This window comes from Dendropsophus ebraccatus, chromosome 2 (genome assembly GCF_027789765.1).
Source record: "Dendropsophus ebraccatus isolate aDenEbr1 chromosome 2, aDenEbr1.pat, whole genome shotgun sequence".
Taxonomy (NCBI): domain Eukaryota; kingdom Metazoa; phylum Chordata; class Amphibia; order Anura; family Hylidae; genus Dendropsophus; species Dendropsophus ebraccatus.
The window spans coordinates 5588647-5614913 of record NC_091455.1 but is presented as its reverse complement, the minus strand read 5'-3'; the positions used below and the strand labels follow the sequence as shown (position 1 = coordinate 5614913).

The window sequence follows — 26267 nt, the reverse complement described above, 5'->3', positions numbered from 1 at the left end:
ACAGGCAGCTCGTACAAGCACTCTCATACAGGCAGCTCGTTCATGCACTCTCATCCAAGCATCTCATACAGGCAGATCGTACATGCACTCTCATACAGGCATCTCATCCAGGCAGCTCGTACATGCACTCTCATCCAGGCAGCTCGTACATGCACTCTCATCCAGGCAGCTCGTACATGCACTCTCATCCAGGCAGCTCATACATGCACTCTCATACATGCAGTCGCATACAGGCACTCTCATACAGGCAGCTCGTACATGCACTCTCATCCAGGCAGCTCGTACATGCACTCTCATACAGGCAGCTCATACATGCACACTCATACAGGCAGCTCGTTCATGCACTCTCATCCAGGCATCTCATCCAGGCAGCTCGTACATGCACTCTCATACATGCAGTCTCATACAGGCACTCTCATACAGGCAGCTCGTACATGCACTCTCATACAGGCAGCTCGTACATGCAGTCTTATACAGGCAGCTCGTACATGCACTCTCATACAGGCAGCTCGTACATGCAGTCTCATACAGGCAGCTCCTACATGCACTCTCATACAGGCGGCTCGTACACGCACTCTCATCCAGGCAGCTCGTACACGCACTCTCATACAGGCAGCTCGTTCATGCACTCTCATCCAGGCAGCTCGTACATGCACTCTCATCCAGGCAGCTCGTACATGCACTCTCATACATGCAGTCTCATACAGGCACTCTCATACAGGCGGCTCGTACATGCAGTCTCATACAGGCAGCTCGTACATGCACTCTCATACAGGCAGCTCGTACATGCAGTCTCATACAGGAAGCTCGTACATGCACTCTCATACAGGCGGCTCGTACATGCAGTCTCATACAGGCAGCTCGTACATCCACTCTCATACAGGCGGCTCGTACATGCAGTCTCATACAGGCAGCTCGTACATGTACTCTCATACAGGCAGCTCGTACATGCAGTCTCATACAGGCAGCTCGTACATGCACTCTCATACAGGCAGCTCGTACATGCACTCTCATACAGGCATCTCATACAGGCAGCTCGTACATAGCCAGAGACTGTGTGTGAAAAGTGCATTGACCTAGCCAGATACTGTGTGTGACTAGAGCTTTCACCGATGAAGAGCAAGTTTGTGAATAATGGGTAAGTGGCTTTGGGATCCACATGTTTTTGGTCCTTCATTGAGGACGCTTTTTCCAGTTGTTGTCTTCTTCTTGGGGTAATACAAGGACCCACTTTATTAACTGAATATTAGCTGTGGAATTCATAAATTACTTTTCTAACAAACCCTTTATAAAGATGTGGTGTTCCACCACGGGTGTTGCTATTGGTTACACCCTTAGAAAAAGCCTGTACTTATTGTATACATGTGGTGATAAAGTAAATGATAAAGTTTCGCCACTAGATGTCGCCGTATTAGATGTATGTACATAGATGTTGCACAGCTGAAGTATGTAAAGGGTTATTGTATATCTGCGTGTCACATGGATCTGTAAACCTATGGGAATTCTCTCTTCTCTCCTATCATCTTTCTCTTTACTTCTTTTGTTGCACTCTTCACCCACTCACAGCGCACTTTGGTTACGATGAGGAAGGAAGTCAAATGGGTAGAGGAGGTGCATAGTTTTTATGTGTTGGACATTGTAGAGAAAGGACGCAAACTTGACAGCTCTCTACAGTGGTCCTCTCTGTGCCCCACCCTCAAGTGGGTCAGTCTTAGCCATAACCCAGTATTGGTAGAAAGCAAGACAGGACACAGCTAACAGTTTCTACTCAGTAACACTACACAACACTATGCAGTGTTAAACCCCTTTCAGGAAATGACAAGTCAGAGACAACCTCAACTCACGCTGTGGACTAGGAGAGTTCGAGAGCAGGACAGTATCCACAGACAGCAGTAAGCTAGGAACTGATCCGGATAGAGCAAAGTTGCTAAGGCCTATGAACTCTATCTCGCAGTGTGGTTGTCAGCAGGGATCCCTCAGCATTCCACTTATTCCAGGTAACAAGGTCTGGGGCCTTGTATCACCCTCATAAGACGGATCAGCCGACACTGGTGGGCATTAGGTGGTGTGAAGACCCAAAGTTCAATACACGGACATAAATATTCTTTCTTCTTCCTCTTCTAAGTATTCTTCTACAACATCCTCCAACATCATGGCAGAGCACAGTACTACTTGGGTTGAGACTCTTACAACATCCTCCTCACTGCTACTCTGATCCTTTGTATCTCTCAACACGCTACTCAGTTCACACGACTGTACCCTCTACTACATTCCTATCGCAGATCTGGTTGCTGTATTGTCAAGTATTCGTCTACAAGTATAATCAAGTGTATTATCAAGTGCTTTCTCAAGAGAAACTTCTACTGTTAAAGAAAAGCTGTATAACTTGCTGCACACAAGTACCTTTCAAGTAAAAAAGAGGTTATTTATGATAAAGAGACTTTGTGATTCTTCTCCTCACACCTACACAGCATACACTACAGCCTTGGGATATTTCCCCTTTCTGTGGGAAGGCCGCTACACCACTCCGGCCAACCATGATATTGCAGTGTCCCAGAACAGAGTTTCTTTCCTTATTGTTGCCTTCGAAGTGTGTCTGTATATTTGAATCAGTCAATGTGTTATTGCCTCTGTTCTGGAAAGCTATGGTCCACAGCAAACTGTATATTGTGTCACCGCCTCAGTATTCAGGTCTGCTGTTTCACTCATTTCTCATGTATATTTGGTCCTATATGTCCTACTGGGGTGATGATGCAATGGCTTGGGGTCACGTGACTGTCCCTTGCTTCCATGGTAACCCCAATGGCCATCGAGCTTTGGCTGGGAATACCATGTGACTTCCTGTCCTACCTCAGTCTTCTCTCCACCTTTAGGAGAGAAGGGTGTGTTGCTCTGCTGTTCCTGAGTCCTATCTCCTACCTTCAAGGGGATAGGGTGTGTGTGACCTTTCTCCACTGCTAGGAGAGAGACACGTGTGCTCTGCTGCTCCAGTGTCACTAGAGGTGTTCCAGTCCAGTTGGGACCTGGCTGTGTCTTCCCTCTCAAGTCCTAAAGATTCTCATCTCAACCAAAGATCTGGGTGCCGTTCTTCAGTCATTCCTCTCATCATCTTCTCTAAATCATCCACAGCAAGTATTCATCTCAGTTTCATGCCGCCCAGCTTCGCAACTTCAGTATTTCTACTACTCCCATCATCCAGCACGCTATCATCACAGACTATTGCAGCATCACCCATTACTCTGCTTTATTCAAGTCTGCCTTATTCCCGGTTGCATCCGGAGAGACTGTTGCTACTAGTTACCACCGTTACAATAAATATACAACTACTGTTGTTTCTGAACCTTGGCATTGGTGTGATAATTGGTGCCCTGACTAAGGACAACGAAGAATTGCTCGGCCTCCGCTTGGTCAGGTTCCCGGTCTACAGCTGCTATCCCTCATGCCAATACAGTGACATACCATCAGGCAAGTGGCTAACCGGGTCCCTACCCAGTACTACCAACTACTACTACCCTTAGCGTAGTAGCCCCGGCAATATTATCCCAAGGGACCCTGTAGCAACCCGGCAGGACACTGTCCACATGGGAAAAGGGTACAACCGGCCTTCTAAAATAAAAGCAGGCGTGCCATCACACCTGTCTGCCCAACCATCACTGGCATCACGACATAACATCTTAAGGTCCAGCTGTATCTCAACCAACCACCACCGGAGAGGCCTCACACTTCACCACCTAGGAAGTGACCGGACGATCCTCCCACATAACATCCCAGGGGTCACCACAATGATGCTCTTCCCCATTAGGAGAAAAATGAGCTGCATGTCTGCCATCATAGAAATACGATGTCACAGGAGGGATAATGTCACCCATCTATGATGTCACTCCCTCTGTGATGTAATAGGTCACATTATACAGTCATACACCAGATGTTATGTTTCACTTTGTCCACTAGTGGTCAGTAGAGGGCATATGTTGCACTGCTGGTGTAGATAAAGTGCCCCCTATCCACACATGTAGAGGTTGGGTTCAAGTAAAGAGAAAAATTTTATTTTTTAGTTTTAATAAAAAGCTGGAGATGCTGAAAAACCGGCCAAGTCAAAGAAAAGATCTGATTTTCTGAAGACTTTCTGGAACAAAGCGCTACCAGCAGACTTTATTCTCCTTGGTGACCTCTGTGACTGGGTCTCCATAAATCTCGACCTCACATAGTGTCAAGGCTTCTGCACGACCTGGGATCACCACGCTGATGTACTGACCTTCCATCCCATCACAGCAGAAAGGCAAGTTGGCATTCGTAACATTCGTGACCTTGTTGCAACTGAAAGAGAAAATCAGTAAAACCCTATGACAATCAGATTCCTGACAACATGGGACATTGTGGAGGAACACAAGACGGGACGTTGTGGAGGGACACAAGATGGGACATTGTGGAGGAACACAAGACAGGACATTGTGGAGGAACACAAGACAGGACATTGTGGAGGAACAGAAGATGGGACATTGTGGGGGAACACAAGACGCAAAGTTGTGGAGGAACACAGGACAGGAAGTTGTGGAGGAACACAAGATGAAACGTTTTGGAGGAACACAAGACGGGGCATTGTGGAGGAGCACAAGACGGGACATTGTGGAGGAACACAAGACGGGACGTTGTGGAGGGACACAAGATGGGACATTGTGGAGGAACACAAGATGGGACATTGTGGGGGAACACAAGACAGGACATTGTGGAGGAACACAAGACAGGACATTGTGGAGGAACAGAAGATGGGACATTGTGGGGGAACACAAGACGCAAAGTTGTGGAGGAACACAGGACAGGAAGTTGTGGAGGAACACAAGATGAAACGTTTTGGAGGAACACAAGACGGGACATTGTGGAGGAACACGAGACGGGACATTGTGGAGGAAAACAAGATGAGACCTTGTGGAGGAACATAGGATGGGACATTGTGGAGGAACACAACATGGAACATTGTGGAAAAACACAATACGGAACGTTGTTGAGGAATATACAATGGGACATTGTGGAGGAACACGAGACGGGACATTGTGGAGGAACACAAGACGGGACATTGTGGAGGAACACAAGACGGGACATTGTGGAGGAACACAAGACGGGACAATTTTCAATTTGGCCTGCAGGAAAGGAAAGAGTTATTGGTGCCTAGTATGAACTTACACTGTGTTATTGTTGTTGGGGTCGTTACCGATTCGGATCTCAGCTCCCATCAGCCTCTCTGGACAGCAGTCCTGCCTATTTGTTAGGACAACAGTTGATATTTTGTATTTCTTTTTCAGGTTGAGCTTCCACCAAGGATTCTGTGCTCCAGAGGTGTGAGTGCAGGAGCCCTTGCTGTATGTTCCATCTTTGTTCCCATCTATGGCATTTTTGGCGTTTCCCCCATATCCTACAGAATCCTGGGAAGCTTCTCCATCTCTTGCTATATTTGTGGCTGAGGAAATAAGAGCAGAAGAGCTGTCAGGTATATGGAGCTGTGTGAGTCCTGTATCTGCTGTGTTCCTGCTGTCTGTATCTCCTCATAACTCACAGAAAACATTAGAAAAAAGAACTTGGACTGAAAAATAAATGTAAAAAGGTGGATGTGCTTTGACTCCTTTGACATAAATAAGATGGTTCCATCAATAGATTAAGTAAGAAATAACACTCATGTTTATCCTGCTACAGAACAATATGGGGGAGATTTATCAAAGGGTGTAAAATTTAGACTGGTGCAAACTGCCCAAAGCAACCAATTACAGCTCAGCTTTCCTTTCAGTACTACCTAAAGCTGAGCTGTGATTGGTTGCTGTGGGCAGTTTGCACCAGTCTAAATTTTACACCCTTTGATAAATCTCCCCCTATGACTCCACTTGAGTGAACATAGGAAGGAGCAAGAAGCGGCTTGTAGGCTGATCGTCTGCTGCTGGAAGTCACTGTAATCCTGGAATAACAGCTCCGATTATTGGACGCTGGTATCTTGGATCTGGTGCCTACATAACAGTGCCAGACAATGAGCACATGGTGCCATATAGGCCCCAAAATATCAACAGTAGCTACTAAATAATACAGGTTGTAATGTCTCTTTGCCTATGCTATAATCCATCCTAATATATATATATTATAGATCTACAGTCCTGGGCCTAGATGTTTTCTTACCTCCAGGTGGGGGGATACAGGCGGGGAGAGTCTCTGTGACTGGGTCTCCATAAACCTCGACCTCGCATAGTGTCAAGGCTTCTGCACGTCCTGGGATCACCACGCTGATGTACTGACCTTCCATCCCATCACAGCAGAAAGACAAGTTGGCATTCGTAACATTCATGACCTTGCCACACCTGAAAGAGAAAATCAGTAAAACCCTCTGATGATCAGATCCCTGACAAGATGTGGCACTGCAGAGGAACAAAAGACGGGACATTGTGGAGGAACAGAAGATGGGACATTGTGGAGGAACACAAGATGGGACATTGTGGAGGAACACAAGACGGGACATTGAGGAGGAACATAAGATGGGACATTGTGGAGGAACAAAACAGAACATTTCGGATGAACACAAGACAGGACATTGTGGGGACACACAATCTAGCAAGTTGTGGAGGAACATAAGATGGGACGTTGTGGAGAAACACAAGATGGGACATTGTGAAGAAACACAAGATGGGACATTGTGAAGGAATACAATGTAAAACAATATGGCACATTGTGGATAAACACAATATGGGACATTAAGGAGGAACACAAGACGGAACATTGAGGAGAAACACAAGATGGGACGTTGTGGAGGAAGACAAGATGGGACATTGTGGAGCAACACAAGACTGGACATTGTGGAAGAACACAAGATAGGACATTGTGGAGGAACACAAGACGGGACATTGAGGAGGAACACAAGATGGGACGTTGAGGAGAAAAACAATATGGCACGTTGTGGAGGAACATTAGATGGGGCATTGTGGAGGAACACAAGATGGGACATTGTGTAAAAACACAATATGACACATTGTGGAGGAACACAAGACGGCACATTGTGGAGGAACACAGGACGGGATATTGTGGAGAAACACAATATGGGACATTAAGGAGGAACACAAAACGGAACATTGAGGAGGAACACAAGATGGGACATCGTAGAGGATCACAAGACGGAACATTGTGGAGCAACACAAGACTGGACATTGAGGAGGAACACAAGATGGGAAATTAAGGAGGAACACAAGATGGGGCGTTATGGAGGAACAGAGGATGGGACTATGAGGAGGAACACAAGATGGGACATTGTGAAAGAACAAAACAGAAGATTGTGGAGGAACACAAGACAGGACATTGTGGAGACACACAATCTAGCACGTTGTGGAGGAACATAAGATGGGACATTGTGGAGATACACAAGATGGGACATTGTGGAGAAACACAAGATGGGATATTGTGAAGGAGTACAACGGAACATTGTGGAGGAACACAAGACGGGACATTGTGGAGGAACACAAGATGGGACGTTGAGGAGAAAAACAATATGGCACGTTGTGGAGGAACATTAGATGGGACATTGTAGAGGAACACAATATGGGACATTGTGGAGAAACACAAGATGGGATATTGTGAAGGAGTACAACGGAACATTGTGGAGGAACACAAGACGGGACATTGTGGAGGAACACAAGATGGTACGTTGAGGAGAAAAACAATATGGCACATTGTGGAGGAACATAAGATGGGACATTGTGAAGGAACACAAGATGGGACATTGTGGATGAACACCACGGAACATTGCAGAGCAACTTAAGACAGGAAATTGTGGAGAAACACAAGATGGGACATTGAGGAGGAACACAAGACAGGACGTTGTGGGGGAAGACAAGATGGGACATTGTAGAGGATCACAAGATGGAACATTGTGGAGGAACACAAATTGGGACATTGTGGAGAAACTCAAAACTGGACATTGTGGAGGAACACAAGATGGGAAATTGAGGAGGAACACAAGATGGGACGTTATGGAGGAACAGAAGATGGGACTATGAGGAGGCACACAAGAGGGGACATTGTGGAGGAACACAAGACGGGACATTGTGGAGGAACATACGATGGGACATTGTGGAGGAACACAAGACAGGACAAGTTTTGGTTTGGTCTGCAGGAAAGGAAAGAGTTATTGGTGCCTAGTATGAACTTACACTGTGTTATTGTTGTTGGGGTCGTTACCGATTCGGATCTCAGCTCCCAGCAGCCTCTCTGGACAGCAGTCCTGCCTATTTGTTAGAACGACAGTTGATATTTTGTATTTCTTTTTCAGGTTGAGCTTCCACCAAGGATTCTGTGCACCAGAGGTGTGAGTGCAGGAGCCCTTGCTGTATGTTCCATCTTTGTTCCCATCTATGGCATTTTTGGCGTTTCCATCAACTGCAATAGAATCCTGGGAAGCTTCTCCACCTCTTGCTATATTTGTGGCTGTGGAAATAAGAGCAGAAGAGCTGTGAGGTATATGGAGCTGTGTGAGTCCTGTATCTGCTGTGTTCCTGCTGTCTGTATCTCCTCATAACTCACAGAAAACATTAGAAAAAAGAACCTAGACTGAGAAATAAATGTAAAGAGGTGGATGTGCTTGTAAGATGCCATTCACATTGATAAGATGGTTCCATAAAAAGATTTTTATCATCATGTTTATCCTACTACAGAACAATGTGACTCCACCCGACAGGACATAGGAAGGAGCAAGAAGCGGGTTGTAGGCTGATCGTCTGCTGCTGGAAGTCACTGTAATCTTGGAATAACAGCTCCGATTATTGGACACTGGTATCTTGGACCTGGTGCCTACATAACAGTGCCAGACAATGAGCACATGGGGTAAAAAGGTGGATGTGCTTTGACTCCTTTGACATAAATAAGATGGTTCCATCAATAGATTAAGTAAGAAATAACACTCATGTTTATCCTGCTACAGAACAATATGGGGGAGATTTATCAAAGGGTGTAAAATTTAGACTGGTGCAAACTGCCCAAAGCAACCAATTACAGCTCAGCTTTCCTTTCAGCACTGCCTAAAGCTGAGCTGTGATTGGTTGCTGTGGGCAGTTTGCACCAGTCTAAATTTTACACCCTTTGATAAATCTCCCCCTATGACTCCACTTGAGTGAACATAGGAAGGAGCAAGAAGCGGCTTGTAGGCTGATCGTCTGCTGCTGGAAGTCACTGTAATCCTGGAATAACAGCTCCGATTATTGGACGCTGGTATCTTGGATCTGGTGCCTACATAACAGTGCCAGACAATGAGCACATGGTGCCATATAGGCCCCAAAATATCAACAGTAGCTACTAAATAATACAGGTTGTAATGTCTCTTTGCCTATGCTATAATCCATCCTAATATATATATATTATAGATCTACAGTCCTGGGCCTAGATGTTTTCTTACCTCCAGGTGGGGGGATACAGGCGGGGAGAGTCTCTGTGACTGGGTCTCCATAAACCTCGACCTCGCATAGTGTCAAGGCTTCTGCACGTCCTGGGATCACCACGCTGATGTACTGACCTTCCATCCCATCACAGCAGAAAGACAAGTTGGCATTCGTAACATTCGTGACCTTGCCACACCTGAAAGAGAAAATCAGTAAAACCCTCTGATGATCAGATCCCTGACAAGATGTGGCACTGCAGAGGAACAAAAGACGGGACATTGTGGAGGAACAGAAGATGGGACATTGTGGAGGAACACAAGATAGGACATTGTGGAGGAACACAACACGGCACATTGTGGAGGAACACAGGACGGGATATTGTGGAGAAACACAAGATGGGACATTGTAGAGGATCACAAGACGGAACATTGTGGAGCAACACAAGACTGGACATTGAGGAGGAACACAAGATGGGAAATTAAGGAGGAACACAAGATGGGGCGTTATGGAGGAACAGAGGATGGGACTATGAGGAGGAACACAAGATGGGACATTGTGAAAGAACAAAACAGAAGATTGTGGAGGAACATAAGATGGGACATTGTGGAGATACACAAGATGGGATATTGTGAAGGAGTACAACGGAACAGTGTGGAGAAACACAAGACGGGACATTGTGGAGGAACACAAGATGGGACGTTGAGGAGAAAAACAATATGGCACGTTGTGGAGGAACATTAGATGGGACATTGTAGAGGAACACAATATGGGACATTGTGGAGAAACACAAGATGGGATATTGTGAAGGAGTACAACGGAACATTGTGGAGGAACACAAGATGGTACGTTGAGGAGAAAAACAATATGGCACATTGTGGAGGAACATAAGATGGGACATTGTGAAGGAACACAAGATGGGACATTGTGGATGAACACCACGGAACATTGCAGAGCAACTTAAGACAGGAAATTGTGGAGAAACACAAGATGGGACATTGAGGAGGAACACAAGACGGGACGTTGTGGGGGAAGACAAGATGGGACATTGTAGAGGATCACAAGATGGAACATTGTGGAGGAACACAAATTGGGACATTGTGGAGAAACTCAAAACTGGACATTGTGGAGGAACACAAGATGGGAAATTGAGGAGGAACACAAGATGGGACGTTATGGAGGAACAGAAGATGGGACTATGAGGAGGAACACAAGACGGGACATTGTGGAGGAACATACGATGGGACATTGTGGAGGAACACAAGACAGGACAAGTTTTGGTTTGGTCTGCAGGAAAGGAAAGAGTTATTGGTGCCTAGTATGAACTTACACTGTGTTATTGTTGTTGGGGTCGTTACCGATTCGGATCTCAGCTCCCATCAGCCTCTCTGGACAGCAGTCCTGCCTATTTGTTAGGACAACAGTTGATATTTTGTATTTCTTTTTCAGGTTGAGCTTCCACCAAGGATTCTGTGCACCAGAGGTGTGAGTGCAGGAGCCCTTGCTGTATGTTCCATCTTTGTTCCCATCTATGGCATTTTTGGCGTTTCCATCAACTGCAATAGAATCCTGGGAAGCTTCTCCATCTCTTGCTATATTTGTGGCTGTGGAAATAAGAGCAGAAGAGCTGTCAGGTATATGGAGCTGTGTGAGTCCTTATCTGCTGTGTTCCTGCTGTCTGTATCTCCTCATAACTCACAGAAAACATTAGAAAAAAGAACTTGGACTGGGAAATAAATGTAAAGAGGTGGATGTTCTTGTAAGATGCCATTCACATTGATAAGATGGTTCCATAAAAAGATTTTTATCATCATGTTTATCCTACTACAGAACAATGTGACTCCACCCGACAGGACATAGGAAGGAGCAAGAAGCAACTTGTAGGCTGATCGTCTGCTGCTGGAAGTCACTGTAATCCTGGAATAACAGCTCAGATTATTGGACACTGGTATCTTGGACCTGGTGCCTACATAACAGTGCCAGACAATGAGCACATGGGGCCGTATGGGGCCTGAACTACTAACAGTGACAATAGTTACTAAATAATACCATGATGTTAGTTTACATCTTCTTGGGTGCCGAGTGCCTGAGGTTACAGGGTGTCATGACCCGCTGCCCATGTTATAATCCATCCCAATGTCTGATATACATATATTACAGCCAGGGCCGGATTAAGGTTGGTGGAGGCCCTGGGCAACAATTTTGTTGGGGGCCCCCCCATTTTCTTCCCCAACAAATAAACCATACAGCAATCTATACAGGTGGCTGATTACTGTAGGGGACTTAGCACCTACCCCTCCTCACTGCTGACTGTATGGCTCAGCATCCTCCTCTGTTCTGCATATGATGGTCCCTAGAGGCTGCAGTCCAGAGGAAGATGCCAGGCCCTAGAGACAGGATGGGGGAGGGGTGAGCATCGCTGTGTGTTCACACTTTATTCAATGCGAGAACACAGCATTTTAGTACTTTCTGTGCTCTCCTGCCCCCTGTGTCAGCCCCCACAGCAGCATATGCACTTTTGAATCGCAGGCAGCACCTGGACTTGCACATCTAGGTCCCATCTTCAGTTCCCAACCATATAAACTACCTGAAGCAGTAAAGAGCACCCAGAAAGTACTTAAAGGCTGTGTATAATCTATAGAGTATATGGTACATGTGAATATAGGCTATATTCTATATCTATAGAGGATATGGTACATGTGAATATAAGGCTACATGTCATATGCTGCACACAGGCTATATATACACCATACACTGTACATAGGCTATATGTCATATGCTGCACACAGGCTATATATCATACACTGTACACAGGCTGTATATCATACACTGCACACAGGCTATATGTCATACACTGCACACAGGCTATATATATCATACACTGTACACAGGCTGTATATCATACACTGCACACAGGCTATATATACCATACACTGCACACAGGCTGTATATCATACACTGCACACAGGCTATATATCATACACTGCACACAGGCTATATATATCATACACTGCACACAGGCTGTATATATCATACACTGCACACAGGCTATATATATCATACACTGTACACAGGCTGTATATCATACACTGCACACAGGCTATATATATCATACACTGTACACAGGCTGCATGTCATACACTGCACACAGGCTATATGTCATATGTTGCACACAGGCTATATATCATACACTGCACACAGGCTATATATATCATACACTGTACACAGGCTGTATATCATACACTGCACACAGGCTATATATACCATACACTGCACACAGGCTGTATATCATACACTGCACACAGGCTATATGTCATACGCTGCACACAGGCTATATATCATAGGCTGTACACAGGCTATATGTCATACACTGCACACAGGCTATATATCATAGGCTGCACACAGGCTATATGTCATACGCTGCACACAGGCTATATATCATACACTGTACACAGGCTGTATATATCATACACTGTACACAGGCTGTATATCATACACTGCACACAGGCTATATGTCATATGTTGCACACAGGCTATATATCATACACTGCACACAGGCTATATATATCATACACTGCACACAGGCTGTATATATCATACACTGCACACAGGCTATATATATCATACACTGCACACAGGCTATATATATCATACACTGCACACAGGCTGTATATCATACACTGCACACAGGCTATATATATCATACACTGTACACAGGCTGTATATCATACACTGCACACAGGCTGCATGTCATACACTGCACACAGGCTATATGTCATATGTTGCACACAGGCTATATATCATACACTGCACACAGGCTATATATATCATACACTGTACACAGGCTGTATATCATACACTGCACACAGGCTATATACCATACACTGTACACAGGCTGTATGTCATATGCCGCACACAGGCTGTATGTTATATGCCGCACACAGGCTACATATCATATGCTGTACACAGGCTATATATCATACACTGCACACAGGCTGTATATCATACACTGCACACAGGCTATATGTCATACGCTGCACACAGGCTATATATCATAGGCTGCACACAGGCTATATACCATACACTGCACACAGGCTATATATACCATACACTGCACACAGGCTGTATATCATACACTGCACACAGGCTATATGTCATACGCTGCACACAGGCTATATATCATAGGCTGCACACAGGCTATATACCATACACTGCACACAGGCTATATATACCATACACTGCACACAGGCTGTATATCATACACTGCACACAGGCTATATGTCATACGCTGCACACAGGCTATATATACCATACACTGTACACAGGCTGTATATCATACACTGCACACAGGCTACATGTCATATGCTGCACACAGTCTATATATCATACACTGCACACAGGCTGTATATCATACACTGCACACAGGCTATATGTCATACGCTGCACACAGGCTATATATCATAGGCTGCACACAGGCTATATACCATACACTGCACACAGGCTATATATACCATACACTGCACACAGGCTGTATATCATACACTGCACACAGGCTATATGTCATACGCTGCACACAGGCTATATATCATAGGCTGCACACAGGCTATATGTCATACACTGCACACAGGCTATATATCATAGGCTGCACACAGGCTATATGTCATACGCTGCACACAGGCTATATATACCATACACTGTACACAGGCTGTATATCATACACTGCACACAGGCTACATGTTATAGGCTGCACACAGGCTATATATCATACACTGCACAAAGGCTATATGTCATATGCCGCACACAGGCTATATATCATAAGCTGCACACAGGCTCTATACCATACACTGCACACAGGCTGTATATCATATATAGGCCCCTGCTCTGATATATGACCCTATAGTATATACCCCCTTCTCTGATATATGCCCCTATAGTAAAAACCCCTGCTCTGACATATGCCCCTAGAGTATATACCCCTGCTCTGATATATGCCCCCCTAGTATATACCCCTGCTCTGATATATGCCCCTATAGTATATACCCCTGCTCTGATATATGCCCCTATTGTATATACCCCCTGCTCTGAATAATGCCCCCCTAGTATATACACCTGCTCTAATATATGCCCCGATAGTATATACCCCTGCTGTGACAGATCCTCCAGCAGGCTCCATGATGTCAAATCCCTACTGGAGAGATCAGGTTTCCTTGCTGAGGTCCCAGCACCTGGAAGCTTGACAGGAAGAATCCATTCAAAGACCCACCAGGGGGGAGTCTGAGCCTGCCGGGAGGGAGATGCTTACACAGGATTAACCCTACACCTCCCTCCCTCCCTGGACAGCATGCAGTGTGGCCAGTGCTGTGTCCAGGTCGGGTTTCAACATGCTTTTTGCGCGTGGGACTGGCTTCCAGACACCACTTCGGGGTTGAGGCTGGTGGAGGCCCCTGGGCACGTGCCCCTGGTGCCCTCCCTTTAATCCGGCCCTGATTACAGCCCTGCACTCCTGGATGCAGATGTTTCCTCACCTCCGGGTGGGGGGCTACATCCCAGAGCCAGGCACAGAGATCCAGACAGAACCAGAGACCACAGAAGATTCATTCTGGAAGAATAAGCAGATGAGAGATGGAGGGAGAAGTTAATTCATGTTGAACATCTGAAATAAAAAAGCCTTGAGAAACTACTAAGATAGAAAAAAAGCACACAACACTAAAAACAATCCAGGGTTTAGTCCTTTCCAGAAAGATTAGTGCCGTCCTCTTCTATAAAGCTTCCAGAAGGCTCTAGTTAGTATTTCAGTATAGAGAGTATAGAGCCCGTTCCTGCTGAAGCTTACCCAGGGCCTGGACGCAGGTTCCTTTTCAGGGACTCGATGCTGCAACTGATTCTTTTCAAGTATTTCTACAGCCAAAGAATACAGTGCTAGAGGTGGGGTAACTACCACTAAGGGACGTCTAGTGTCCTGGTACCGGTGGTCCACTAAGTTTTATTCCATCTGGGTAAAGTCCTTTTTTCAGGTATTGCAGAAAGAGGATGAAGGTGCTTATTTGTGTTTCCCCACTAGGTGTCACTCTCTATTGTATAACTCTGTCTTATATGAACACAACTGAAGGAGATAATGGGTTAACCTCTGTTTCACTGGTTTACTGTGTTGTCCAATCACGGGTGCAGGTGCTTCCCACACTTTCCTATTACACTTCTTCTCTCTCTTATCCACACTCTAAGATGCAGTGCTAAACCCTCAGGAGGGGTGATCGTCCTCTAGGGTACACCTTGTCCACGCCAGGGATCCTTCTAAAGTATTCTCGGGAGAGAACTCCGGAAATATGCACTTTGTTTCCCCAGTGGCTATTTTTGTATAGAACGTAACCTTTATTTAACCCCTTCCCGACAGTAATACGTATATATCTATAGCGATCTATATCTATAGAAGCTCCTGTCAATGAATGATCGGCACCCCCGCGGCATGGTCCCGATTGCATGTACCGACGGGCTGAGCCTCTTACCTCCATCCTGTCGGTTCAGCGATCTGTGCATAGAGTCTGCTCTCAGGCAAGCTCTATGCATAGATTGCCGATAACACTGATCTATGTTATGCTAGATTGCATGTTTTACAGGGAAAAAAAGTGTAATAAAAAAAGTTTTTAAAAGTATTAAAAACCCCTTATAATTACCCCCCTTGCCCATTATAAAAATAAAAATGTAAATAAATAAACATAATATGTATGGTAGCGTGCAGAATTGTCCGATCTATTAAAATATAATGTTATTATTCCCGCAGAGTGAACGGCGTAAACGAAAAAAAAAACGAAACACACCAGGATTGCTGATTTTATTTAAAAACAAAACATATATATATAATTAATAAAAAGCGATCAAAATTTTTCTGTTACACCAATAAGGTATTAAGATCATACCACAAAAAATGACCCCAATCAGCCCTGTAGGTGGAAAATAAAAGCGCTATGGCTCTTAGAGGGCGGGGAGGAACATTGCATTAAAGGACACCTGTCACTCCCCGTGCCGTGGTGACAGGCTCCCGACCCCCTGTTAGATCCCCCTATACTTACATGATCCCGCCGGGTCCCGCTTCCTGAGCTGGTCGGGTCACGGAGATTTCAGCGCCCGAAGCCCGGCGTGCGCGCTGACAGCAGAGTTGGATGCCCATAGAGAATGAATGGGGAGTCCGATGCTCCGTCATTCTCTATGGGCATCGGACTCATCTCTCAGCGCGCGCGCCGGGCTTCGGGCGCTGCAATATCACACATAACATTATACTATATACATATCACACATAACATTATACTATATATATATATCACACATATACTATATACATATCACATAACATTATACTATATATATATATCACACATATACTATATACATATCACATAACATTATACTATATACATAGCACACATAGCATTATACTATATACATATCACACATATTATTATACTTATCACACATAGCATTATACTATATACATATGACAGGGTGCACATATAACATTATACTATATACATATCACATAACATTATACTATATACATATCACACATAACATTATACTATATACATATCACACATAACATTATACTATATACATATCACACATAACATTATACTATATATATATATATATATATATATATATATATCACACATATACTTTATACATATCACATAACATTATACTATATACATAGCACACATAACATTATACTATATATATATATATATATATATATCACACATATACTATATACATATCACATATAACATTATACTATATATATATATATCACACATATACTATATACATATCACATAACATTATACTATATACATATCACACATAACATTATACTATATATATATATATATATCACACATATACTATATACATATCACATAACATTATACTATATACATAGCACACATAGCATTATACTATATACATATCACACATAACATTATACTGTATACATATCACACATATACTATATACATATCACATAACATTATACTATATACATAGCACACATAACATTATACTGTATACATATCACACATATTATTATACTTTATACATATCACACATAGCATTATACTATATACATATGACAGGGTGCACATATAACATTATACTATATACATATCACACATAACATTATACTATATACATATCACACATAACAGGGCATGAATGATGGAGCGCCCTCTGTAGTCAGTGACTAATGCCTATAGAGGAGTTCTCACCTGATAAGGGTCCTGCAGCCGCCGGTCTCCCCGCAGCAGCCTCACTGCTGAGTATTTATACCTTATTACACCCCGGTGCCCCCTCCCCCTCATCTAGGGAATTTACCCCGAAGGAAACATTCTCACCAAACTGCCCCGACCCGTCCATCTACTGGTGGAGATCGTCTTATTCTGGGGTCATTAACCCTTAGGCTATGTGCACACTTGAGACACACTATGAGACTGGCCGTTCCGCGACCCGGCCGGGTAACGGAACGTCCCTGCGAGTATTGCAGTACCGGACAGATGATCTTCAGCACCACAGAGTTCTGATATATCCACCCCCCTCCCTCCCATATCAGGATGAGTGGGGGCTGGGGTCACTTACCTTCTTAATGACAGATACAGGAGCAGCTGCGTGCATGTGTGTGTGTGTACGGAGATGTCTAGCAGGATCTCTATGTAGGATTAACTGGTTAATGGCATCGGGGGGGGGGGGGGGGCACAGATGTCAGCAGAGAGGAGTCATGCATAGAAGAAGCCGTCATGGTGGTCTGGACCAGATGGAGAGAAGAAAGGAAAGAGAACAACTTTAATCATATAAGAAGCCCCCTATGGTCACTGGATGTAACTGCACTTATATGGTCTGCTGAGCTGGTGTAGGACTAGTATATACCATTATATGGTTTTTGTATGAGAGAATATTGGTCTCTGTATATCGGTTGTCTACAGTAACAGTATGGTGTATTATACAGTCACTATGTGGTGGTATATTTTGTATAGGATGTGGCAGTCTTAGTTGGTAACAGTTTGGTGGTATTAACAGTCACTACATAGTAGTACTGTTGTGCGTGCAGGGTGTGATGGTATTAGTGGCTAACAGTATTGTGGTATTATATAGTCACTATGTGGTAGTACTATTGTGTGTGCAGGATGTGGCGGTATTTTTTGATAACGGTATGGTGGTATTATACAGTCATTATTATTAAGCGACCTCAGTGGTGTATAACTCAGGGGCATCCGGCATACCATCTACTATAATATAAGATACAGTAATTCTCATTATAGGCTGGGTTCACACTATGTATATTTCAGGCAGTATTTGGTCCGCAAGTCAGGTCCTCATAGCAACCAAAACCAGGAGTGGATTGAAAACACAGAAAGGATCTGTTCACACAATGTTGAAATTGAGTGGATGGCCGCCATATAACAGTAAATAATGGCCATTATTTCAATACCACAGCCGTTGTTTTAAAATAACAGCAAATATTTGCCATTAAATGATGGCCATCCACTCAATTACAACATTATGTGAACAGAGCCTTTCTGTGTTTTCAATCCACTCCTGGTTTTGGTTGCTATACAGCCTCACAAATACAGCCTCAAATATACATAGTGTGAACCCAGCCCAAGAGTGTAGGAGGCGGTGGATCCTACATAGTAGTTATGGATTCTTACCATGTCTCCGTCTGCTCAGTGCCCGATCACCTTATATATTCTGCAGGGTGATAATACTCCACAGAGTGGCTGTGTGTGGTGTCCTACCACCGGTGTTACGGTTATATACACCCCTTGCAAAAGTTTGTACTTATTGAACTATTGTGGTGATGAAACCAGTACTAAAGTTTGCCACTAGATGTCGCTGTATCATATATGTTTATTTGGAAGCTGCAGAGCTGAAGGATGTAAAGGGTTATTATTTTTCTGTGTGTCACCTGAATCTGTAGGAATCTTGTTTTCTTCTCTCCTATCACCTTTCTTCTTGTTTCTTCTGTTGCACTCTTCACCCACTCACAGCGCACGTTAGTTACGCTAGGGAAGTAAGTCACATGGGTGAAAGAGGAGCAAAGGTCTTTCAAGTTAGACATTGTGGAAAAAGGACACACGCTAGACAGCTCTCCACAGTGGTCCTATCTGGGCCCTGGTACTCTGCCAGGTCCACGTACCTCGTATGTCCAGTCTTAGCTAGTACTCCGTATGGGAAGGACGCAAGACAGTACACCTCTAACAACTTTCTGGCAAAGAACACTATACAGCACTATGGACTGTTAAATCCCACTTAGAAGAGGACAATACAGAGACGACCTTAACCCACGCCGAGAACAAGGAGATGTTACCGAGCAGGACAGTATCCACAAAAGTCAAAGAGCTAGGAACTGATCCGGATAGAGCAAAGTTGCAGTACGCCTATGAACTCTATCTCACAGCGCAGGTGTCAGTAAGGAACCCTCAGCATTCCGCTCACCCCAGGTAACAAGGTCTGGGGCCTGTTTTACCCTCTAGGAAGGTTGAGCCGAGCCTAGTGGGCATAAAGTGGTGTGAAGACTAATTCAGTCAATTCAGTCAATTGACTAAGTCAATTCACAGGCACAGGTGTTCTTCTTCTAAGTATTCTACCTCATCTTCCAACCTCCCGGCAGAGCACAGTACTACATGGGTTGAGACTCTCACGGCATCCTCCTCTCTGCTACTCTGTTTCTTCATACTACTCGGCACTACTCAGTCAACACCTCTATATCCTACATTGCACTTCTACTACAGATCAGATTGCTATGTTGCCCAGTATTTATTCAGAACTATTGTCAAGTGTGTTATCCAGTGCTTTATCCAAGCACTGGATTCTGTATTACCTGCTGCACATGTGATTTCTCACGATCCACGGACACGGCACACACCCCAGCCTTGAGACACTTCCCCTTTCTGTGGGTGGCGGTTCCTGTAGTCCGGGAGGGTCACTACACCACTCTGGCCATCTGTGAACACTCTAACCCAAGGGACCCAGTAGCAGCCCGGCAGGAGGGGAAAAGGGTAAAACCCACCTTTAAACATAAAAGAAGGTGTGACATCACACCTGTGTGCCCACCAGGCACTGGCGTCACGACATAACATTCCAAGGTCCGACTGTACCTCAGCCAACCACCTCCGGAATGGATTCACACCTAACCACCCAGCAAGTGACTGGCCGATCCTCCGATATAACACCACACCGGGGGCTCTCCACATGTGTACTGTATACTTGGTACTATATGGACATGGTATTATTTGTCCCTTGTATAATGCTGCAGTGGTACTCGGCCAGTGCTGTGATGTTACTCGTAATGCCAGTTCTGTGGTAGTACAGGTGTAATGTTGGTACCTGCTTGGCCGGTCTGTTGTCCCCAAATGGTCAGTAGCCTCTGCGAGTGTTGCGGGTCCCTTGGGTACTTGTCACGGTAACCTGGAGTGGTAGTAGACCCACCTGGGATGTCGGTACCGCCACCCACAGAGAAGTGGAAAAAAAAGGTAGACAGTGGTGTGTTTGGGTGCAGGTGCAGATAGATAAGACCTGTGCGTTTAGAATAAAAATTGAGCACTTTACTGGACAACGTTGAAGGTGAACAGTACACTTAATATAGGTAGTGCAAATTTGTTACTGAAACATAGTTGCTGACGATAGAGTAAGACCAGTGCTTAGTAGAAGTAGGTGCTTGTAGTAGTAAGTGCTTTGTGAAAAAAAGGAAGAGGAGAGGAATTGCCAGAGGAGCCCTGCCCAATGTAGGATATGTACTCTACCAAAACAGGAGTGTAGATAAGAGATAAGGGATACTAGTGTCGTGTGCCCCCCGTGAGGTGTTATATCGGAGGGACGGACGGTCACTTGCTAGGTGCTTTAGTGTGACACCACTCTAGAGGTGGATGGCCGAGATACAGCCAGACCTTATGGTGTTGCCACGTGATGCCAGTGGCAGGTGGGCACACAGGTGTGTTGGCACGCCTGCTTTTAGTTGATAAGCCGGGTGTACCCTTTTCCCCTGTGGTCAGTGTCCTGCCGGTTGCTACTGGGTCCCTAGGGATAGTGTCACAGATGATGTAGTCACGGATGGCCAGAGCGGTGTAATGACCCTCCCGGATAGCAGGACCCGACACCCACAGAAAGGGGAAGGTCCCAAGGTTGCGGTGTATATGCTGTGTAGGTGGTGATGACAAATGATCACAGAGATAACGTTGAGTTGGTTTACTACTCGTAAATGTGCAGCAGGTAATAACGAAGATATTTGATATACACTTAACAAAAGTTCCAATACAGACTTGAACATAGGACAACCAGATCTGTGAGATAAGTGCAGTGTAGAAGAAAGTTGTGTTGATAGAGTTGTAGAGGTAGAGTAGCAGACAGGAGGATGCCGTGAGAGTCTTAACCCATTTAGAAATGTGCTCTGCCGGTATGTTGGAGGATACAATAGAAGATAACTTGTAGTAGAAGAAGAAGAAGAAGAAGGAGAAGAAGAACACCTATGCCTGTGTATTGACCTTTACTTTAGTCTTCACACCACCTTATGCCCACTAGCGTTGGCCAAACCATACTAATGGGTGACACAGGTCCCAGACCTTGTTACCTGGGCTGAGCGGGATGCTGAGGGTTCCCTGCTGACAACCGGGCTGCGAGATGGAGTTCATAGGCTTACTGCAACTTTGTTCCACCCGGATCAGTTTCTAGCTCTTTGGCTCTATATTGGATACTGTCCTGCACTGTGACTTCTCCTTGTCCACGGCGTGGGTTGAGGTTATCTGTTGGCTAGTCCTCTCCTAAGAGGTTTAACACTGCATAGTGCTTTATGTGGGTACTTGAGGGAAAGTTGGTGACAGTGTGCTATCCTGTGTCCTACCCATGCAGGGCACTGGCTAAGACTAAACTTCGGGGACCTGGCAGAGGGCCAGGGCCCGGACGAGACTGCATTGGAGAGCTATCTAGCTTGCGTCCTTTCTCCACACCGTCCCGAACGGAAAGCTCTTGCTCCTCCCCTACCCAAGGGACTTACTTCCTGTACAGCATGTAGGGTGCACTGTGATTGGGTGAAAAGAGTGCAATAGAAGAATAGAGAGAAGAGGTGATTCTGGTACACACAAACACAATAACCTTTTGCGAACCTTCAACTGTGCAGCTTCCATACATCCATACATAATACAGCGACATCTAGTGGTCAACCCTTAATACTACTCTCACCGTAAAATTACCACAAAAAGTACAGATTTTTGCGAAGGGTTTGAATAATAGTAACACCCCTTGTGGGACACCACACTAGTACTCACGTATAGATTATAATCTGACCGTCTTCTGCATCCTAGCTGATTAGAACCCATCCTAGGAGGGTAGCACAAGCCCCAGTTGTCGGTTATCTGGTTGTAGTAGACTTCCAAAATTACCCAGTCATCCTGCACTGCGCAGTAGGATACGTAGACCTTTTACTCTTGGTAGCTTTGTCCTGCTTGAGTCCGTTCCTCTAGTATCAGGAGACTGCCCTGAATTATTTTGAGAGGTTCCTGGTGTGATCCTAGGTGACTTCTCTCCCCTAAGTGGAGCTTAGCACTGCATAACTGTGGTAGTTACTTGCATAAAGAATAAAGTCTCTCTAAGAGCCAGCTTCTCACACGCCTATCCCCTCAAACCTCCGACTACTAACTCTCTCTACTCCCTCCCACACAGAACTAACTCATCCTACAGGGGCTAATCTAAACCCTCCTGTGAGTGGTGGAAGGATAGGATAAGGAGAGAGAGCACCTGTGACTGGTGCATTAAAGACACAAAAACAGTAGTGAGTAGTGGTTAACCTGAGAGAAAACTTTACACAGATGACAAGGAACAGCACTCTATAAAGGGATACCACACTGTTATTAGTAATATTAATCCCTGATATCTGATCACTATATGGTCACTGTATGGCAATACTATAGGTTTCCTGCAGGGTGCTTATAGTATTGACTCGTGAGTCCAATTGTTGAGACCAATAACCGCAATGCAGATCGGCAGTCATATTACTCGGGCTGATTATTGGTCATGGATTAGGGCCAGTGATCAGCAAAGCAACAAACAAACTGCGCGGGCCATTCCGACCTGCAGAAAAATCATCGGGAAAAGCTGTGTGGCAACCAACATGGCCGCCATCAAAGGTCACACAGGGGTCATATCCCAGCATTCCTATAATCCTGCTGTGCACTGATCGCCAGGTATTGCAGTTTTAGCATTGGCCACTAGCTGTCAGTAGAGGGCGCACATATCACTTTACTACCACATCCAATATGTATCGTACATATACCCGTATGTCACACATCAGTGTTACCGCTTCCTCCATGAGATTATGTATGTTAGTTGAGCTGACCAATCTCATAGTGTTGAAGTTTTTCTAAAACTTGATGTTAAGAGTAGGGATGAGCAAACTGGGACCACCAAGCTTGAGTACGTGCATTAACCCACATGTTCATGCACGCAAACCGATACACAGTTTGTGTATATGTTTGTTGGTTGTCAATAAAGTTTGTTGAAAGGCTGCAAGCTTGTACATGTCACACTGCCCTGGCACTCTGGGATTGGTCAGGCAGGACATGTGACCCTGAGGTATAATAATGCTGGTTACGCCTCCTCCTGCCGCCATTTTCCTGCTGGTTAGTGTACGGAGAGGTTGGGATAGCTAGGTAGGCTGAAAAGCTTTAAAATGGCACAATGGTCGGGTCATCTGTGCTGAGGGGCCGGTGGCTGTGAGACAGGAGGACGGCGACAAAGTCTTCCCTAATGGATTCCCCCCCCCCCCCAAAAAAAAATGTGTGCAGCATGAAAATTACCACAGCTAGGATAATGGAAAAGAGTGAGAGGCCAATTACGTCGTATTGTCCAATGTATAATGATAAAAGAAGGAGTTCCTTGTCTGATCTCAACTGTAGACTCAAACTAATCCCTACTACCCTCCTGACAGGAAACCCCTATCCTATATAGGGTCATGTGACAGGAAGAGAACAGGGTAGAGAAGAAGAGTAGGGTAGAGTGTCTGGACTTGTGATTGGCTAAATTACTCAGCATAGCTAAACCCTTATAGGACTTCAGTGAGACACCTGGTGGCTGGAGAGGAAAGCACAACTGCCAGCTCTTGGGGTGACAACTGAGAGAGTTACATTCTGACAGACGGTTAGAACTTAGTGACCCCTGTACTGGACACTACAGGCAGATTTCTCTTTCAAACCATCCCCAGCAGACAGAAATGTCCCCGTCATTTCACTGCACATGTTCATTGCAGTGTTATTTATTTTAATACTTGCAGCCTAAAGCAAGATCAACAGGGATAGAGGCTGGGATAGAGGCTGGGATAGAGGCTGGGATAAAGGCTGGGGGTAGATAAGGAGAGGCAGGGATAGAGGCTGGGGGTAGATAAGGGCAGGCAGGGATAGAGGCTGGGATAGAGGCTGGGGGTAGATAAGGAGAGGCAGGGATAGAGGCTGGGGGTAGATAAGGAGAGGCAGGGATAGAGGCTGGGGGTAGATAAGGAGAGGCAGGGATAGAGGCTGGGATAGAGGCTGGGGGTAGATAAGGAGAGGCAGGGATAGAGGCTGGGGGTAGATAAGGAGAGGCAGGGATAGAGGCTGGGGGTAGATAAGGGCAGGCAGGGATAGAGGCTGGGGGTAGATAAGGAGAGGCAGGGATAGAGCCTGGGGGTAGATAAGGAGAGGCAGGGATAGAGGCTGGGGGTAGATAAGGAGAGGCAGGGATAGAGGCTGGGGGTAGATAAGGAGAGGCAGGGATAGAGGCTGGGGGTAGATAAGGAGAGGCAGGGATAGAGGCTGGGGGTAGATAAGGAGAGGCAGGGATAGAGGCTGGGGTTAGATAAGGAGAGGCAGGGATAGAGGCTGGGGTTAGATAAGGGCAGGCAGGTATAGAGGCTGGGGGTAGATAAGGGCAGGCAGGGATAGAGGCTGGTGGTAGATAAGGACAGGCAGGGATAGAGGCTGGGGGTAGATAAGGACAGGCAGGGATAGAGGCTTGGGGTAGATAAGGACAGGCAGGGATAGAGGCTGGGGGTAGATAAGGACAGGCAGGGATAGAGGCTTGGGGTAGATCAGGGTAGGCAGGGATAGAGGCTGGGGGTAGATCAGGGCAGGCAGGGATAGAGGCTCGGGGATAGACAAGGACAGGCAGGGATAGAGGCTGGGGGTAGATAAGGACAGGCAGGGATAGAGGCTGGGGGTATATAAGGGCAGGCAGGGATAGAGGCTGGGGGTAGATAAGGGTAGGCAGGTATAGAGGCTGGGGGTAGATAAGGACAGGCAGTGATAGAGGCTGTGGGTATATAAGGGCAGGCAGGGATAGAGGCTGGGGGTAGATAAGGACAGGCAGGGATAGAGGATGGGGGTAGATAAGGACAGGCAGGGATAGAGGATGGGGGTAGATAAGGACAGGCAGGGATAGAGGATGGGGGTAGATAAGGACAGGCAGGGATAGAGGCTGGGGGTAGATAAGGTCAGGCAGGGATAGAGCCTGGGGGTAGATAAGGTCAGGCAGGTATAGAGGATGGGGGTAGATAAGGTCAGGCAGGTATAGAGGATGGGGGTAGATCAGGGCAGGCAGGTATAGAGTCTGGGGGTAGATAAGGGCAGGCAGGGATAGAGGCTTTGGGTATATAAGGGCTGGCAGGGATATAGGCTTCGGGTAGATCAGGGCAGGGAGGGATAGAGGCTGGGGGTATATCAGGGGAGGCAGGGTAGTGGCTGAGGGAAGGTCAGGGCAGGAAGGGATAGAGGCTTAGGAAAGGTCGGGGCAGGCAGGGATAGAGGCTGTGGGTATATAAGGGCTGGCAGAATTACAGGCTGGGGGTAGATCCGGGTAGGC

At 45.6% G+C, this 26267-nt stretch overlaps 1 protein-coding gene across 3 annotated transcripts; it reads right to left on the bottom strand.

Moving 5' to 3' along the window:
* Positions 1-4072: 4072 nt before the first annotated feature.
* LOC138782950 (uncharacterized) lies at positions 4073-24356 on the bottom strand. 3 transcript variants are annotated; one of them, XM_069956977.1, is made up of 8 exons: positions 24272-24356; positions 14921-14994; positions 10726-10999; positions 9416-9594; positions 8178-8451; positions 6160-6338; positions 5182-5455; positions 4073-4317 (listed from the first exon to the last, which is right to left on the bottom strand). In XM_069956977.1, exons 2-8 carry the CDS (start codon positions 14991-14993, stop codon positions 4140-4142), a joined length of 1431 nt encoding a protein of 476 aa, XP_069813078.1. In that variant the 5' UTR covers position 14994; positions 24272-24356; the 3' UTR covers positions 4073-4139. The 3 variants fall into 3 exon arrangements, with proteins under 3 accessions (XP_069813078.1, XP_069813077.1, XP_069813079.1); XM_069956976.1 differs by having other exon boundaries at positions 24233-24355; XM_069956978.1 differs by lacking the exon at positions 24272-24356 and adding an exon at positions 23704-23814.
* Between the last annotated feature and the right edge of the window lie 1911 nt (positions 24357-26267).